This window comes from Phalacrocorax aristotelis, chromosome 5 (assembly GCF_949628215.1).
Source record: "Phalacrocorax aristotelis chromosome 5, bGulAri2.1, whole genome shotgun sequence".
NCBI classification, from domain to species: domain Eukaryota; kingdom Metazoa; phylum Chordata; class Aves; order Suliformes; family Phalacrocoracidae; genus Phalacrocorax; species Phalacrocorax aristotelis.
Window position 1 is genome coordinate 60,355,895 of NC_134280.1, and position 19,289 is coordinate 60,375,183.

Sequence of the window (19,289 nt, forward strand, 5' to 3'; positions counted from 1 at the left end):
AAGGCAGTACTTTTGAGGGTTCATCATCTTAGACCTGTGTCCCACTGCCATGATTTCTGTTAAAGAAAGGCCAAGAGCACAGGCCAGAAGCATCCCACAGTCTGCTCCAGCTGGTGTCTGACCTGAACGACGGAGGGAGCTGTGTGCTGCAACTGCATCTTCAGTCCTAAATAGTTTATCAGTCTGGCAGCTCCTGTGTGGATATATAGCCAGCCCCAGCTCTTCTCAAGTAGATAAACTTGAAGCATCTCCAGAGCAAGGGTGACATAGCTGAGAGCAATAATCTTTTCCTCAGTTAAAATGATTCATTAGCACTAAAATATCAAGACCATTAAAATGCAAGCGAGCCTTTTAAAATTTGAGGACAACGGGCCTTAGCCTGGAAAAGATTTGAGGAAATTGCATTGGTTCCAGTACCATTATCTGTGAAAAATCTGCTCATACAAGTCAAGGTTTGTTGGCTACGCCTCCTACTTTTGCTAGCTGTATTTTATTGCTGTAATTACACCTAGTGGCTTATCTAATAGAGTCATGTTCTTATAAAGAAATTAAGACAATTAATGCTACTTTTAGCAAGAGTGAAATAGTAACTAAAATTGAATTGAAATTTGACCAAGCTCTTCTCTTTTATTTCCTAGTATCTGAATTACAGGAAGAAGGAATAAATGCCATTAACTTACCTCTCAGTCCAATTCCATTCGAACTAGACCCTGAGGACACTATGCTAGGTAATTCACAACAATTTTACATCTCAACATAAAAGCTTGATGTAAAATAAAGTGTCATGGCTGTAATAGTTTCTAATATCTTTCTTTTAAACCTTCCAGAGGAAAATGAAGTCCGAACAATGGTTGATCCGAATTCGAGAAATGACCCGAAATTACAAGAACTAATGAAGGTAATGAAAAGCATGTAAACACTTTCAGGAAAGTGAAACTGTTTTTTAATGCTATCCCTGCCTCTTTCATTTGAACACTTCAAAGCACTGTTTAGGTATTAATTAAATGAAACCACATGGTATGTACATCCCAGTGAAATGGATGGGTCATTTGTTGCAGTATCTTCCTCCAGATATGGCACAGTGAGACTTAAGAATTTGCATTAAAATCCTAAATCCAGGTTCTCAACCCTATCGCACCCCCTGTCTAAGATCACACTGGATTCCCTTGTAGTCTTTGTGATTTGTGACATTAGAACTTCAGCAGAAAGCTTCACTATAATCGACTTCAACACCTTTTGCTTCACAATAAAATGTTAAAATACTACTGAAAGCAAAGGATAGATTGCATTCCAGAAGGCACTGTGTCATTCCAGTGTTTGTCTAGACATTGTGGTGCATCGACACAGCCACCCTAGAATAGTCCTTCCTAAGTCCTTCCTATTTTCTTCTGATGGCATTTCAGACTGATTTGTATTTTGAGCCCTTGCAGCTTTGGTATTCTTTCTGCTAAATATTTTCATCACTGTACAAAATGGCATGTGTTTTAAATTGCAAATGAATAGTGTATAATATTGCCAAATTTGTGTTTCCCATATAGGTATTAATTGACTGGATTAATGATGTGTTGGTAGGAGAGAGGATTATTGTGAAAGACTTGGCTGAAGACCTGTATGATGGACAAGTATTGCAGAAATTATTCGGTAAGAAAAAATATATGTGCATGCTGTTGGGGCACTTTGTCAGTAAGTGGATCACTTGTTCCTACTTTGGAGCCTTGGTATCATTTTACATTTATACCACTAAGTGATATAAAAATAGCATTGTGTTATGAGACCCTTGAGCAGTAGGCTGTATGCGCAGTCCTTATAGCTACAGTGCAATGTGTGGTGCTCTGTAGTTGATGAGAACAGCATAAAGCCTACCTGGGGTGCTAGGGAGGGAGGGTTCTTGTCTTGGCAACGGTATTCGCTCCAGTTAAATTTATTATCTGCATATGTGCTGTACAAACTTACCCATGTTACAAGTGGAAAGTAAGTTTGAAGGCAAGGGTATTTTCAGTACAACAGTGGATGTTTTTAATCTCTGCTGGTTCCATACTATAGTTTATTCACATCGCGAAGTTCCTCTGGAAAGTTGGAATTTCTTTCTGATTTGATGTCTGGCTTTTAATGTTACTGAGGTAATGGTACCCAGTGGACTGAAACTGAGCTTCAGCTGAGAAACAGATAGAGAAAAGAAACTGCTAATGCAGAGCTGGCATGTGCTTTTTTAACTGTTGGCTTGGAAGCCATTTTCTTAGTTATTACAGCTCATAAAGTCTCCAGTAAATTTCTTTTCAGTATCTTAAATGAATCTCGAAATATCATGTGAGTACTTCTAATGAAGACTACACAGACTATTCCCTTCTATGAATGTTTAAGCTACTGAATGTATTGTGATGAACTGGATATGCCCCAGACTGAGCAATTTGACTTTCATGGGCAGACCTCCAGTGACTTCACACAAAACCAAAAAAATGTGTATCAGATACACATATTTAGAGTCAGAGTGTATACTGATCCTGCACTTATTGATTTCAGTGGAATCTTTTCCATTACATTTAATGCCTTGTGGATCAGGTCTATGCTAACTAAAGATTTTGGTCTTGTTGTGAGACTACGCACAGACTGGTTTCTGTGAAGGCACAAGAAACCCATAGAGATAGCAGTCTCTTAGTCAGGATTCATAGGCTGGTAGCTCAGGCTCATTCTCACAGAATCACAGAATGGTAGGGGTTGGAAGGGATCTCTGGAGATCATATTGTCCAGCCCCCCTGCTTGAGCAGGCACACCTAGAGCCGGGGGCACAGGAACGCGTCCAGGCGGGTTTTGAATGTCTCCAGGGAAGGGACTCCACAGCCTCCCTGGGCAGCCTGTTCCGCTGCTCTGGCACCCGCACAGGAAAGAAGTTTTTCCTCATATTGAGGTGGAACTTCCTGTGTTCCAACTTGTGCCCACTGCCCCTTGGCCTGTCATTGGGCACCACTAAAGAGAGTCTGACCCCATCCCCTTGACACTCACCCTTTAGATATTTATAGGTATTGATGAGATCCCCCCTCAGTCTTCTCTTGTTCAGGCTGAACAAACCCAGGTCTCTCAGCCTTTCCTCCTAAGGGAGATGCTCCAGCCCCCTGATCATCTTGGTAGCTCTCCGCTGGACTTGCTTGAGCAGTTCCCTGGAAGTTCTCCTTGGGAAGATACTCAGCTGTCTTTGATGAGAACAAGATCCACACTTACCAAGCTTAATAAGATAGTGTTTCATAGAAGTAAATTGATAGGCAACCTAGCATTTTGTTCTTGGTGTTGTTATCATGAAGCTTTTATTGCTAAATTTTCTTTCCTTACTATTTAATGGTAAACACTAAGCTGTCTATGTACGTACGTAGCAACCTGTACTAATTATTAACAAACTAATTCATTAAGTATTTTAAAATCTTCTGCAAATTTTGAGCCCAGAAGAGGGCTGTGGTTTCACAGAAAGAAATTGCCTAAGGTTTTAGCTGTTTTCATACCTCCAGAAATACTTGTTCGCCTTTCTTGAGTGCATCAGCCACCTCTGTGAATATGGTGTCACTTCGCTTTTATCACAAATGGGCCAAGTAAAATTTTTTACATCTCCTGAGTCTGAGGTAGAAGCTGGGAAGCTGAGACTGATGAAAATCTTCTTAAAGTTGGTATCTGTTTCCTGGGTTTGATGATCTGCTGTACAAACCACTTGCATACAGAACACCCTTTATCTAGTAGCAAAAGAAGTAATAGGCCTTACCGCTGAGCCTGGTGTTCCTAAAGGGAGTTGCAGTAAATATTTGTTAACCAGTAGTGTGGCTTTCCTTAACGCTTGGCCTTCCCCTTGACAATGGGTAAACACAGTGAAAATGCGAACTGTATCTTTAGGAGTTCAGAAGTATGGGGGAAAGTGGCTTTGGAAGGAAAAGCTGGTAATTTTAGAACTAGGAAATCTAATACCGCTTGAATGTACATCTGGGTGCGTGGTATGTCTTTGTGTTCTTCATCGAGTTGACAGTGGGTTTTCTTTTCTATTATCACTTCAGAGAAACTTGAAAGTGAGAAGCTGAATGTTGCTGAAGTTACTCAGTCCGAAATTGCTCAAAAACAGAAGCTACAGACAGTACTTGAAAAGATCAATGAAACCCTTAAACTACCTCCAAGAAGCATTAAGTGGAACGTTGACTGTACGTTGTGTGTGTTCTATGCCGTTCTCATTTGCTGACAACCAAGAGTTTATAGCTGCTCTCTGGAATTCTGAAATATCCAATGATAAAGGAAGGCTGAAGCCTGGTATTTATGGTATGAGCTGCTCTGCAGGGCACTTGCAGACGTGGTATACTCTGTCGTCTTTACTGGTGCTCAACCTCCAATTTAAAAAAACTGTCTTTTCAGAGTCTCAAAGTATGGTATTTCTGCTTTTAAGTGTATATGCACACCAGCTTAGGTTTTCTGTTACTGAATTGGTTTGCTGAAATGGGCAACTACCTGCATAAATGTAGTAGATAGGCAGAGAGATAGGTCCTAGGACTCTTTGTTTGTATAAAATTTGCAACATAGATATGAGCAGTGTTTCTGATCATTTAAGGCTAAACCTGAACCACTGATTTTGATAACAAAACTGTCATCAAGATTAGGACCGCACCCTTCCTGTTTCATTTTATTAAAATTGAACATAGTAATATGTAATAGAAATGTCCTCAGTGGCCCAATACTAGATGTTTTAGTGCAGATGTATTCCAGAAAGCCAGTTATCAGCAGTTTTAGAGAATTAGGCCTCTTAATCTGTTTTAAGTTTGGTATCCAGAATCATTTCACGCTGACCAGTATATAGCAGTTTCCCTGTCTCCTATACCTGTCTTGAGCTGAGCTGTTTTGTATCCCATTCCATTCACAACAAATTAGTGGGCAGGGGGGAATTAGCTTGAGGAAGGAAGAGTGAACATTAGGCACCTCTGACTTTCCCCTTCATGTGGTCCCACTGAGTGTTCTGTCCCCATCTCTCTTCAACCTCCCTCCAGGTTTTTTTCATTCTCTGTTGTGCAGCTGGAGGCAGGGTGTTTGGAGTGGCCTGACAATTTAAATTCTAGTATTAATTTAATGTTTTACATGTGTTTTAGAGCTAAAGTAGAGATAGCAGCAGCTGGAGCCAGCTGGAGCACATGCTGGTGCTATGCAGGCAGACATCTTTGTAGTGTTCTGCTAAAGCACCTCATCCTGGCACCCCAGCCAAGTTTGACAGCAATGCCACATTTTGTATGAATGAATATCTCCATGACAGGGTTGAGACTTGCATTGGAAGATAATGAAGAAGGATATTTTAGTGAATCTGATCCTGCTTTGTGAATGAAGTAAGGTAGTAGTTATTGGTTAGTTGAAGTACAAAGAATGTAAGTGCACTGAACTGTAGCTATCAAAGATCATTTAGCAATACTGTTCTGGGGAAGATATAACTGCAGAAAACAAAACAGAAGAAGAAGAAAGGCAATACTAAGAATTAGAAATTATTCACTTCCATGCCAATTAAGGATTTCCTACAGTATGGCTTTTGGTATCTTGTAAGTCATGTTAGTGTTAACTACCCATATGAACCCTGCTGTGAAAAAGCTTCAATAACAAGAACTATAACAACTTCATGAGGAATGTTTGAGTCATTGAGTTTAGTAAGTTATTGCTTAAGGCTTCTGCCAAAATAGGCTCGTTTGTCATCCTGCAGACATTGTGACACTTAAAAATGAATAAGTGCATGTTATGAATACAAAAATATCTTTCTGATAGTCCATAAATCCTTATTGAAATAAAGGGAATAAAGGAAAGGCAAGGAGAATGCAGAGACAGCACTTAAACTGCCGTACATGAAATCTGGCTTTTGGATTAGCTTTAGATTTCCATCTACACAAGCCTATGGAATCCAGACATGTTGCAAAAAGTAACGCTTTGGTGCTGACACATATTACTGGCTGAGCTGCATTCGCATGACCTGTTGAGCAGGAGGAGACCAGTACAGGAGAGGTACCTTAAAAGCGCCTCTGGCTCCAGGTGGCAAGAGGAAGAGAGTCCCATAATCCCTACATCCTAAAAAGTAAAAATATGTGCCCTAGTTGCTTTGCAGTTTGTAACTTGTGCTTTTAATATCTCTTTCAGCTGTTCATGCTAAAAGTCTCGTAGCAATACTTCATCTTCTGGTTGCATTATCACAGTACTTTCGAGCACCAATCAGACTCCCAGATCACGTGTCCATTCAGGTTGTTGTTGTGCAGGTAAGAGAGGTGTTAAACAGCTCCTTGGTAGTCTTGTGAAATTGACTGAGGGGTTTCTTTAAAAATACATCTAGAGTTTCTGTTTGGGCATGTGTCTCTCTGGCTGACAAGAAACACACGTGCATCTTTCCTGCTCACAATGCTTCAACCAGAAAATGGCAGAAGTGCTTTCCCAGATTGAGCTGTGGCTCAGAATATCTTATTTTGATTGTGAAGTGGCCAGACTCTGACATTAAGAATCTATGAAGCATTATTATTGTTGGAATGTGTTTGTTTATCACCCAATATGATCTCTAGGATTATTATTTTTCCCATTTTTGACAGTCTCCTTACTTGTGTAGAGATTCAAATCATTCTTGGCACTGAATGATGAATTGTCAATGTTTATTACATTCAGATTCATGTTAGGTGACTAAATATTCTTTTTCAGCCTTGTGCATGCTAATTTAGTCTGATTACAGTGTTGGCTTTCTCATAAGCATGCAAAAAAACCCCATCAACTAAATCTTCTGTGTCAGTCAGCCTCCTTCTTAGAGCCTTGTCCATCCAAACACCTCATGTTATTCTGTTCATCATTCTTCTTTCAGTTGGATTTGGGCTTGCTCTATCTTATTTGGCCTCTTTCTATTTAATCTGCTTTTCTTTCTCTCCAGTTAACTTTACCTATATTTTCACACTGTAACTGTCTTTATTTGTGTGTGTTAACTGATGTTACCCTGAAGTACCTGGTGCAAAGAGCTATTGCACAAGTTTTGTGTGACTGAAAATCTGTGGGACAGATATGAGAAAATAAGTACTCCTTTTTCCGGGATTCAAATCAGAGGAGTTTTGTAATTTGGGCAGAAATCTGAAGGACAGCCTCTGGTAGATGTATCACTGATGCCTGATAATGACTCACTGACTCTCAGATTCTGCTTCATGGGTTTCTCTAATGACGATGAAAGACAACCCCAGCAAATCTGCACTTACGTGTCTAAGACTTGAGAGGAACATAATTTTCAAGCACTTTCCTTTGACTATTATAAATATATTAATTGCACTGGTTTGTCTCAAAGTTCTTCCAAAGACAGCTTAAGAAACTGGGAGTGCAGCAGTCAGGGCATCTTTGGGATGAGAAACTAAACCAGAAAAAGAGCATAGTCCTGCAATAAAGAACCAGATCTTGCATTCTGCTGTCACTCCATACATCCAGACAAAATTCCAGTTGAAATCAATGGATGTAATTGTCCTCTTCTTTAATAGGCTAATGTAGTTCAGCAGCAAATCCACTGAAGTCAGTAGAGATAAACCAATTTAAAAACAATAAGTAGCGGGAGAATCTGGCTCACTGCTTTGCCTCTTAGCTACACAGCTGTAGCTCAGGCGCCAGTGAATTGCAGAGAAAGCAGTTGCACCAGAATAAAATTCAAGTAATGTTGCAGATTTCATCCTGCAGACTCAGTTCTTGGTGAAAGCCAATCAATGGAACTCCAAGGCTATGCTGATTCCTATTAACATAGGGTGGGGGCCAGTATTCTTACTGTAATTGTATTTGAGACATTTTTCATTTTTATTTTATGGTGGGTGGGGTTTTTATTTTTATTTTTTAAATCTGTCTTTCATGTCCTGTGGGATTACTTCTATATAATTCATCATGTACCCTTTGAACTCAATGAAAGTTTTAATCAACAAGCAGCAGATCCTAAAGCCTTATTTAGTGTTGAAAAATGCACGCCTCATGTTCTAAACCCTCATACATTCTCTGAAGTAAGGTTGTGCCTAGGGAAACTCAACAGACTATATGGTAGCTGGTTTTAAATTCAGCTCTACAGTTTGGTAAAGGGAATAGTAGAAAGAGAGAAATAAAAGAACAAAGTACTTTTATGAAGTCTTTAAGAAAGACTACCCTAATTCATTTGATTATTTTATTAGGTTTAGAAACACATAAAATGTGAAGGTTTCTGTGTTGGCTGGGTGTAGTTTATTGAAATAGGAACAAAGATATTTCTGAAACAAAAAAATATGCTCGTGCCCAACAGGTAATCAGCACAGTTCTTATGAAAGGTTGTTTCCTTTGGCTGTTTTGTACAAAAGCTGTTAGCAATGAGAATAATATGAAATCTGGGTTATAGACTGATTTGGGAAAAAGATGTGATAGTTGGACCTTTTGTAGCTATTTTGTGTTGTTATTTTCTTTTCCTTCCGTACTAATAGAATGGATAACTTTGAACAAAGCCCAGGCTTTGTTTGATCATTCCTGCTGAAACAAGTGAGAGCTTTTGTGGAGAGCTGGATCTTGCCATCATTTTGCCTCTTTTAAAAAATTATTTATGTCATCCACAAATGGTTAAATGACAGATTGTTTGTGTGCAAGAGCTGTAAGTCAGAGAGTATAAGAATGTTTTGGCAAAGCAGCCAGAATGGCTTCAGCATATTCTGAGCACTGGGACAGCAGTTCTTGGGTGCATAAACTACTGTTAAGCAAAGCTGGGAAGTTAATGAGATTAGAAGAAGGTGTACATCACAGGCTTAATCTGACATCATTAGTTCACTCCCTCTCTGAAAGCCCTGGAAAGGTCTCAAATGTTTCCAAGCAGCATTGCCTCCAGGTTCCCAAGAAGTCTTTTTCTGAACCTATGACAAATATATTTGTCCATTCAAGCTCCAGAATAGTTCTGCATTTTGTCTTGGTGGGGCAATTATAAAACATGGTCTTCCAGATGAAATGCATAGCAACAATACACAGGCAAAACCTATTCAAGTAGTGGGAGGGTTTTCAGAATGAGGCTTTGTGTGGGAAATTAAGCGGTTGGCCCTCAGTTATCTAAAACTGCTGACATATAGCTGATGCAAAGAGGCATGAAGGAGACATTTTCCTTTTCCAGACATATTACCAAAATTTCAGATGTGTTTTTTTGTTCTAGGCATAGTCACTAATTTAAAATGATAGGTGATTAGGGAGATCTTTCATGGCCTTTAGAGGAGTCTTTCAGCTGTGAGGGAAGAAGATGCCAAGCCTGTCCAAATAGTGTCTTCTGTGGTTGCTGGAATGTGTGTCCAGCTTTTTTTTTTTTAAACGGGGAATCTTAATTCATGCCTCATTTCTCAGTGAATTTCAAATAGTAGATGTTCATTTTTATCGTTTGTTATTTCAGTTATAGCCACTGTTGTCTTTAAGGAACATTGCTTGACAGTCTTTCAGTCCTCAGTAGCACTTCTTTGTATTTTGGGGAATATTGTGTCATTCTCTATCTAGTATAAAACAAACTTCACAACAGGTGACATCAGTATTAGGGTCAATTTTGAGGTGGAGAGTTTTTGAAGTGCAAAAGATGTATGGGAATCAGCCTTCACAGAGAAGGTGCTTAGACTAGTGTTTCTAAGGTCCATTCTGATTGTTGCCTTTGGTAGTCTTTCACCAGTCTTTCTACAAATCAAAAGCATAGGAAAGCCTATTTTGACATGTGCTGGTTGAATAAGTGCCCAGTGGATGCAAAGGTGCAGAATTCCTATTGCTGTTAATTGCAGTTTATCAAAAAGGGAAATATGTTTTATATCGGTACTGGAGTATGCTGTATGTTTTAGGCTGGTTTTGCATGTTTGCAGAGGGGAGGTAGAGTGTTAGGAGCCTTTTTCTTCTCCCATATCACAGGACTGAGCACTGAGAAATACAGTTGCCATTGCTATGATGCTCGACTCCTCTAGGAGACAAGAGTGATAGGGCTTTTGCTCCAGAAGGCATAATTGGCATGTCATAGTCATCATCAGGAGGAAATAAAAGTTTCCTTTCATCCTGCAGCACAGGGACAAATAAACAAAAATCCCAAACAGAGCGGAATCCTAAGTTGAGCTAGCATGAACTAGATTGTAACTTCAAGTGCAAGTACTTACTGCTGTCTGCACAAGCTGGAAATGAAGATAGCCCTAAATGATGTAGTTTTTCTTCAGACTTTAAAGATATGTGACAGAAGATGTCTCAGCAGCTGTTCTGTGCCCCCTCTTTCACTACCTAGCACACTGGACTCCACTCTGTGTTTTTAATGTTCAAGGTCCTCCCTGAATGCATTTTTAATGATGTACAAGATATTTCATGACAGGGCTTTAAAAAACATAATGGAAAACACCTGAAACTATCATATAGCTAAAAGAACAGTTCAGATTACTCCAAGTGTCAGTCTGAGTGACCCAGAGGGTGCCACGTATGGCTTCCTTGCAGAAAGTAAGTTTGATCCTCATGTATTTTAGCAATAGAGTATAGAAGTAATAGGTTCAAGCCTGGCCAAGTCCTCAGCGCATCATACACCAAGGACTGCCTCAGGTGGGGATGTGCTACCTTCTCCAAGTCAGGGAAGAGCAGCAGCCCCAGTTCACATGCTACGAAAGACTCTTCCAAAAGGTTATTCTTCTTTTCTCTTTTCCATGTAGAAAGCAAGTCTAGGAACAGCATAAATTTATTTTTCTCGTTTCCTTGTATGACAGAGAGTGAAGAATCATGAATAATTGCCTAATGTCTAGACTTTACATGCAGTCGTCAGCATTTGCCTGACTTTTCTTTCTGTATTGCAAAATTTTACTAATTCCAGTGGATAGAATTAACAGAGAGAACACAAAGAGAGCAAAACATATGTGTGGTATTTATACCACCACCAGATGACTATGATCAGCATCCTGGAGACAATGTCAAATTTTTAAACTTCATTTTCCAACTGACTCAAATAGCAACCATTTGACTTGGCTTCTGCCATTTTGTGTGCGGCTTCTAGACACAGGCCACTCACCACCATGTATGAAGGGCTGCTCGCATCTGAAGAACATTGGAGTCAGTGCATATATTACATCAAGATGACTAGGGTCTGGAGCAGGTTGTGAATGGATTATCCTCCACTTTGGTTTTCCATCACAAGCAAATAGAGCTCTTTGTGTGGAGGGAAGTCAGAAGAGTAAAACACTGAGGCAAAAAAGAAAGTGTATAAACAGGGCTGAAAGAACAGATAGCCTGGGAGCAACATTTTTGCAAAAGAGAAGCATGGGTACCATTTGCAAAGCTGTTCATTGAAATACAAGGTTTAATTCAACTCACCTAGACATACCTCTACTAAAATACTTACATATGTGTTTAGGTGTTTCAAATGTCTTGCTGAATTGGGGTCTTTAAAAGAAAAGTGAATTAAGAACAATGGAGGAAGGAAAAGAAATACTTCCTTCTACAGGTGGTGTTTCAAGTTTCTTGTTAATGTACAAAAGAGTGTTCTGAAATACTTGCAAGATGAAATAATGTATTACTGTAAGTTTGTTTTTAAAAGTTCTTATTTTGCAGGTTTCTTATCTAATTATGTTTGTGGCTCACAAATAAACTTTTACTGTAGCCTAAGCATTAAACTTTACTGAGAAAAATGTCACTTTTTTATTTTTTCCAGAAACGAGAAGGAATCCTCCAGTCTCGACAAATCCAAGAGGAAATAACTGGTAACACTGAGTATGTCAACACCACTTTTGCCAGCAGTTCAGTAATTGAACACAGATGCATCTCAGAAATTTAAACATTTGCTGATATTTAGATTTTGGTATTGGGGTTCCAAGGAAGCTATGCATCAGCCGGTGACTGTATTTTAGTCTTTTCAAGAGCTACAAACATGTGTCTAAAAGTACAAAAGGGTGAGGTAATATAGACCTGGGGAACTAAAAGCAGGAGACCAGGATAAAAGAGAAGAGAGAGTGAAGATACACAAAAATCTCTATTTTATATTTATCTACTGCTAATTTATTTCTGTATTCATTATATTTTTTATTATGATGTTAAAAAGTCCTTCAAACAAACAAGAAATATATGCCTCATTCTTTTATGTTGATATGTATTTGATAGAGAACTAGATTAATTCAAAAAGGAATGTGATATGACTATTTTTAGGTGTTTGGACTTCGGGGATGTGAAATAACCATAGTAAGCCCTGTACATGTCATCTCATTGAAAAATTTATAGCAAAAAGTTACTCTAAACCAACAGAAAGCAATGATAGAATATCGTAGTTTCTGATAGAATGGAGACAAGCCAGACTATTGACTCATCATTAATCCTTTTGGATTTGTTTATGTGTAATAGTTATATGAGGGATCAACTGGAACAAAATGCTGCAGTCCTTAAGAACCCAGTCCAAGTATTGTTTTGGCTGGAATTGTATTGTAGTTGGTGTAGTAAATGCATCTTTAAAGCAAAGGGAAAAGTTTTCACAAAATCAACATGAAGAAACCTTCTGCACTTGGGCAAGGTATGTTGATTTGGTTCAGTAGTAGAAAATCTGAGATCTGGCCTCCCATGAGACTTCGGTGAAGCCAGGAGATGTTATACTGATGGACTTCAGACTAATCCAGATTCTCAGTTGGAGTAACTTGATGAAGGCTTTCTTAATTCCATGGATCTATTCAAGTTTTCACCAAGCTGAAGATCTGGCCACATATGCCATTTTCTTTTGCAGCACAGTGTCTGCAAGTGAATTATATATAACTGTGTTTTGTTCTTTTTTTTTTTTCTTTGCTATAGGGCATTATCAGGAAGGCATGGTAAGTTCATTTGATTATTATCTTTTTCTTGAGGCAGCCAAAGCATACATTAGTTCTGCAATGGGTGGTCACTTTGATCAAACTGCAAGGAAGTAGAAGATTTCAGATTGCTCTGGCAAACATATAAATATAGGCACTATAGGCTATTGTGGCAGTTAACAAAAGGAAAAAAAAAATCAAAATCAGTTTTACCATATTTAAAACATTTCCTTGCTTTTCAGCACGTGTTAATTTACAAGTGCTTTGTGGTTTAACCTCCAGAACGTTAGTATTAATGGTCAGAGGTCCCCAGCATAATATGAAATTATGTCTTATCATAAACCAGCGGGTGAACTCATTGGCATTCTTGCATACATTACCTACTTACACTTTAATGACATTGAGTCATTATTCAGCAGACCTAAACACCACGCAAGTTCCTGTGCCTAGTATGTCTCACTGCTAGTACTGAGACTGGCCAAATGCCTAGCCAACAGAAAACGCTCACCTGAGGAGCTTAGGTGGAGTCCCACCACGAATTTAGCATTTGGTTCTTATATTATTTCATCGGCTGCCTTACAGCTGATTTAAAGGCTACATGCATGACCTCTTTTCTCAGTGATATCCCTGAGCAGTCTTACTTTGTGTAAAATCTGCCTTCTACAACTGCCTTTGGGTCTACTCTAACATTTTTTTTTTTTTCCTATTGGGGAATATGAATATAGCTTTTTGTGGAGTCATTCTCTGGCATTCAGGTGATTGTCAAAATGGAAATATTGCTCAGAAAAGGTTCTGGTGCCTTTTTTTTTTTCCCTATTTTCTTCAGAATGTGACTACATTAGCACTCCAGTCATGCTACCATAGGTTGCCTGTCCTACTGATAATGTCCTAAATTGCATATCAGAATGGCTCAAAAACATCTATACAAAGGATTGTGTTGCAGCTGTGTAATCATAAGCTTGCTTGAGGTGGTTAATAATATAGCACACCACAATGCAGTCAGTGGCCCATGGGGAAAATCTTCCTCTGTAGATGTAGTGTCTCTAGATGCAAACTCATGTTCTTCTGCACACAATGATTTTGGTTACTTAGCTCCCTGTATCTGGCTGTTTAAGGTTTTATGCCTAAAGATATCATTCTTTGTTAATTTTTGAGAAACAGGGTTATTAGGTAATCCAAATCCTACTTGAAAATTATGCTTTTTGTAAATAATAGAGAATAAGTTACTAGCAGCTTATAGCAAAAGAGCAGTATGCAAAATACATGGTACTTGGAATACAAAGAGACTATATTGAAACCTTTTGCTGATTCTGTTGTCTTAAATGAGCGTGTGCCTTAAGTGTGTATTCTGCATTTGGACAGCTGCTGATTAGTATATTAACATCTCTGAATGTTTTTCAGAAAGAGATGCATTTGATACTTTATTTGACCATGCTCCAGACAAGCTCAATGTAGTGAAAAAGGTTGGAAAGTTTTTATTTTTGGAATACATAATGTGTGCATGTGCATCTTGTGTGTATCTGTTTGTACCTATGTAGTGAGTGTGTATGTATATAATTGGCATAGTTTGCATACACTAAATACAACTAAGCTTTATACTTCAAATATATAAATTCATTATTGTAATGTTACTTTTTATTAATATTTAGCAGCATGAACTTAACTTTGGAACACAAAACAACATGTAGTTATCAAAGTTTCCATCAAAAAGAAGTTCTCACAAAGTGTGTGTTGAGTAGAACCCGACTGGTAGATTGAGTGTACTGATGCCAAAGAGGTATCCAGTTTACAGCTGCCAGGGGTCTGACCTAGAGTATTCTGGCTGCTGTCAGATTTGAGTGGAGTCCAATTACCCACTTCCTTATACTCTGCTACAAGGGTTTTTTAAAAAGAGTTGTTATGTTTTAACAGTGTATTTTTATTTATATGCATCATGTTCGTTTTATATCTGTTCTTCATTCTTGGAAAAAAAGTGGGGTTTAATGTCATATTTCAGCTTTAAAACTTAAAAATTGTGTTGCAGTGTCTTCACTCATGCAGTTTCTCTTCTGAGTGGGGTTCATACTGCATGCATTGAACTGCTGCCCTACTGAATAGGCTTCACTATATTGTTTTCATATTTCAGACTCTCATCACCTTTGTGAACAAGCATCTCAACAAATTGAATTTGGAGGTCACTGAACTGGAGACCCAGGTAGGATTTTACAGCCTTTATTAAAGGGGAGGGATAGTTGCACTATGTTATGCACTATGTCCCCAATTTTATCCAGAAATATAATTGAATTATTATCGATTGAGCTCTAAGACGTTACTTCAGGAGGAAAACCCTTCAATTCTAAATATATGTGTATGGAGAAGACCCTGGCCAATTAAGCAGAGAAATCATGAAGGCAGCTAAATTTCTCTGAAACAGTTCTGTACTTCCATTAGCATAAAAAGTAATTAACAGACGCTGCCTCTTGGGCGCTGCCAAGTGCTGTAAGCAGAACCTGTGCTTGTTGTGGTCAGGAAAGAGCTCTGTCTGCTTGGTTTGATCCAATATCAAGCTGAACAGTTGTTTCCTGCCTACCTTTATACAAGCACGCAATCGCATGGGATTACAATGACTCTATTCAGCAAGATATGTTCTTGAGAGTAAAACTACTCAAGTGTATAGGCAGCTGTACAGTTGGGCTGCAGGCTTGATTGCACTTCTAGAAATAATGTGGTACATGGTTGTCTGTCTTGCTCTCAGCTGCTAAATTGGCTGGAAAGAAGCTAAAAGAAAAGCTTAATCCTGCTGTATCAATACCTCCCCATGTGAACAATTGCAGCAGTTATCATAAGAAAATTACAAGGTCAGGCAGGAAGGATGGTATCCACACTATCAAAAACCCCAGGTGTTTCAGGACAGGCTTTATTTTATGTCTTGATTCATGTTATTAAGAACCTCTGGTTTATTTAAATAGCTATCACTCTGATAGAGATTTTTCAAAGGTAAAATTAACACTTATATGGGGATGGTGTGTAACGCCTTTTAGAAAGGTGATTCCTATGCCTCCTTATTGCATTGTTTACTTTGGGGGAAAAAAAGTATTCAAATGTGCCTAGAAACCCCTTAAGCATTTATCCGAAACAGTATTCCCTAAGATGAGAGACTGTATTTCTATCAGTGAAAGAAAATTATCTACCTCAGGAAGGTGATGTGTTGCTTCAGATAACTCGGTTTGCTTGTGAGGATATCTTAGTGCACTGAAAGACCTGATGCCACAGGGGTAAGAGTAAGAGGCCTTTAACAAAATCTTAAGGGTGTTGCTATTTCTTTAGATAGAAATAAAACTATATCATAGCAGTTAGTTAACTTCCATCTATAATTGCATACACTTAAAATTAGATTGACTCAGACTCGCAGAACATGGACAAAGATGATTCTTTGTTCCTTTTTTTCCCTCCAATATGCTGAATTTCAGTGTAGTCATGAGATTGCACCTTCATTCTGCTTTCTTCTGCTCTGGGAATGCATGACATTTGAGAGCTTGAAAGGTGGCTGTTCTGATTCCTCACAACTAATAGAATAGAAAGCAAAGGCATAGATCAAAGCCACTGACAACCTCTCTTTCCAGGAGCTTTATTCTGCGTGTGTATTTTAGCATTAGGTCAGTTTTGGAGAAGACATAAGAGAACATACTAACTGAATAAAAAGAATCAAAGAAGTGAGATGAGATCTTTTAGTTGCAATTTAAAATATTTCTATTGGTAGTTTGTTGACAGGTCTGCATTAGTCAATATATATTTTGTTCATTAAGCAAATCAATGAGTTATTCTTCAGAAAATGTACTGAGAAATGTCTTTTTTACAGTTTGCAGATGGTGTATACTTAGTCCTGCTAATGGGTCTCCTAGAAGGCTATTTTGTTCCTCTGCACAGCTTTTTCTTGACTCCTGATAGTTTTGAACAAAAGGTAATTAGATTTCATTTTTCTCTTAAAAACAAATAAACATATAATCATGTCTGGTACTACAAGGATGACACAAACTTTTCTGCATTACTTTGATGTAAATTGCTGAAATTGAGAGGACTCTACTCATAGCATTTCCAAGCATTTTTAAGATCTGGGTATTAATGCTTATCTGGAATAAAAGGGAAAATTATATTAATGATGGGGTGGTTAGCAAGTATTAACTGATTTTGGCAGCCATTGTGTGATGCTGTCATTGAACCAGACTTACTGCTCGTTAAGTGTACAAAGAATTGTGCACATGAACTGATGACAGAACTGATTTTTTGTGTCCAGAATCCAAGAATTATAGATTTGAAAGATTTCATGTTTTTTGGAAGCATAAAGTCATATGTGTACTATGTATCATTTTAAGATGTACCGTTAGCCCAGTGTATGTTGCTGTCCAGGCAATTCAGATGTGTATTCAAGACAAGAGCACTTCATTGGGCCATCATGTTCCGATTTTTAAACTTGTGAGAGGTGGGCTATTCTTACTTGTAAGTATTTTTCTATAGGTAATATTAGTTCACATGTTCTTTTTCAATTACTTTTATATTTCTGAAACCACCATCACCACCCAGAAAATCAAAGCAACGATTGTCTGGATTCCGTGGACCAGATCTTCCACTGATATACGGAGCCCTGACTGGTTTTTTTGTTGTTTTTGAGAATCAGGGTCTGCAGCTTTAAATACATCTTGTTTTGACCATTTATGCTATGCTGTATATAGTTCACAATAATGACTACCTTTCTTATATTACTAGGTCCTCAATGTATCCTTTGCGTTTGAGCTAATGCAAGATGGTGGGTTGGAAAAACCAAAGCCAAGACCAGAAGGTATCTGTTCTACCTTTTTGGTATCTCTTAAAAACTTTCATTGGATCCAGATGTTATCTCATGATTGTGGTATAGCTAAATGAAGGTTAAAAAGTTAATCCAAGAGCAAAAGGCAAGATGCATTTTGAAGTGCTCGGATAACTCTATTTCAAATGGCTGATAGATACGCCTTTTCAAACATTGCAAGGCTTCCTTTCTAGAGTGGCCAAGGTAAGATTTGTGTGACAAAACATATGCAGTAACACTCAGATATCCATTGAAAGAAAAAGAATACAATTGTGAATGGTGTCACTGGCAGATATGAATTGTTCCAATTGCTCTATTTTCCCCACCCCACATCTTCATACTAAACCTCAAGTATTCCAGTGTAATTTACAAGATTTTCACAAAAGATGTAGATTTTGTGGAAGAATAATTTCAAATGTTCACGTAACTGCCTTTGAGTGCAGAACCTAATCATGCATGTTTAAATTAGATTTAGAGCTGGAGACTGAAAGTAAAATGTATCTTCAGGGAAGATGAAGGTTTTAATGCTGACTTTAGCAGGACCAGGATTCCACTTCTCCTTACTCGTATAAATACAGGGTTTAAATGCAGCTTTTCAGGCTGGATATGGGGCCCATGATTCACCATGTATAGGTTACTCTTGTGGTTCCTCTCATGAGAAGTTACCACTTCTTACTATGCAGGAGCTGGACATACACCTTCTGCTCCACTCTTCCTAAGAGGGGTGGTAGCTGGGCTTCTGCTTGTTACCTACCATAATAATCAATATATGTATGTGTTTTCAAGACTCATTGCAGATTCACATTCTATGGTGCACACTGTCTTTTCCTGCCATCATATTGGATTGTCATTCCCTGAGGAGCTGATATAAGCTAATGCTCAGAGTTTTATTTCTAATAGTAAGGGCTCTCTGGAGATTCAGGCACACATCACTGAATCAAGTTCTGCTCCATTCTGCTTATTTTCCATCGCTCCCAACTTCCAGATCATAACAGCAGCAAACATGTGCACACACACAAAAAAAGTATGTCTCAGGGTTGAGCTTATGCTGCCTATGCATTTAATCTGGACCTACCCAGCCTATTTTTTTGCTTCTTTTGATTGCTTGAACTCTTATCCACAATCATGCTTAACTAAACTAGTGGTGACTGTATCACAAACTTTTTTGTGTTTGAAATAGTCAGAGAAGGGGGAAATAGTGAAATCTAGGGATCCAAGTAAAACAGAGAGTGTCTGTGATCCCTTACTCCCCATGGAGGTTTAAAATTCTTATGGCATTTAATTTTTCAGGTATTTATTGCTCTAGGGGACAGCTAATTTTTCCAGTATAAATCAAGCCATAAGGATATTTCAGCATATATAAGACATTTCTTGTGCAATTATTGAAATGCTTAATATGAAACTTCCTGCCCAATGTGAATGGAAAAACACATCTGTTTTATGTGTTGTTACATTGGGCACAATGCCCGTACTTAAAATTTCCAGTGAGCAAGAGAGTATTGTAAAGGATCTTACCCTAAATGTGTATACTAAATACTCTTTAAATTCCTACACTGTTTCTTTGAGGTTCTTGAGGAAAAAATATGCTGAAAAGTGCTTTAGAATATGAAAAACATATTTAGTAGAAAAAAGAATGTGGTTAAATAAATGAGTATGAAAACCAATGATTTTACGGGGTCAACAGTTTATTTGGGTTATTTGCAATA

At 38.2% G+C, this 19,289-nt stretch overlaps 1 protein-coding gene and 1 long non-coding RNA gene across 3 annotated transcripts in view; one reads left to right on the forward strand and one right to left on the reverse strand.

The window, feature by feature from the left end:
* The window catches only part of PARVA (parvin alpha), a 67,815-nt gene that overhangs the window by 41,635 nt on the left and 6,891 nt on the right, over positions 1-19,289 (forward strand). For both annotated transcript variants that reach the window (XM_075094848.1, XM_075094849.1), the window contains 11 exons: positions 639-728; positions 828-898; positions 1,539-1,641; positions 4,032-4,172; positions 6,130-6,245; positions 11,642-11,700; positions 12,763-12,782; positions 14,163-14,224; positions 14,887-14,955; positions 16,600-16,701; positions 17,505-17,577. In XM_075094848.1, coding sequence (XP_074950949.1) covers positions 639-728; positions 828-898; positions 1,539-1,641; positions 4,032-4,172; positions 6,130-6,245; positions 11,642-11,700; positions 12,763-12,782; positions 14,163-14,224; positions 14,887-14,955; positions 16,600-16,701; positions 17,505-17,577 — 906 coding nt within the window. The remainder of the gene's footprint in view (positions 1-638; positions 729-827; positions 899-1,538; positions 1,642-4,031; positions 4,173-6,129; positions 6,246-11,641; positions 11,701-12,762; positions 12,783-14,162; positions 14,225-14,886; positions 14,956-16,599; positions 16,702-17,504; positions 17,578-19,289) is intronic.
* LOC142057911 (uncharacterized) overlaps positions 14,949-19,289 on the reverse strand; it is a 34,319-nt gene continuing 29,978 nt past the window's right edge. Inside the window, exon 3 of the long non-coding RNA XR_012660804.1 lies at positions 14,949-16,306. This is a non-coding gene — a long non-coding RNA (uncharacterized LOC142057911). The remainder of the gene's footprint in view (positions 16,307-19,289) is intronic.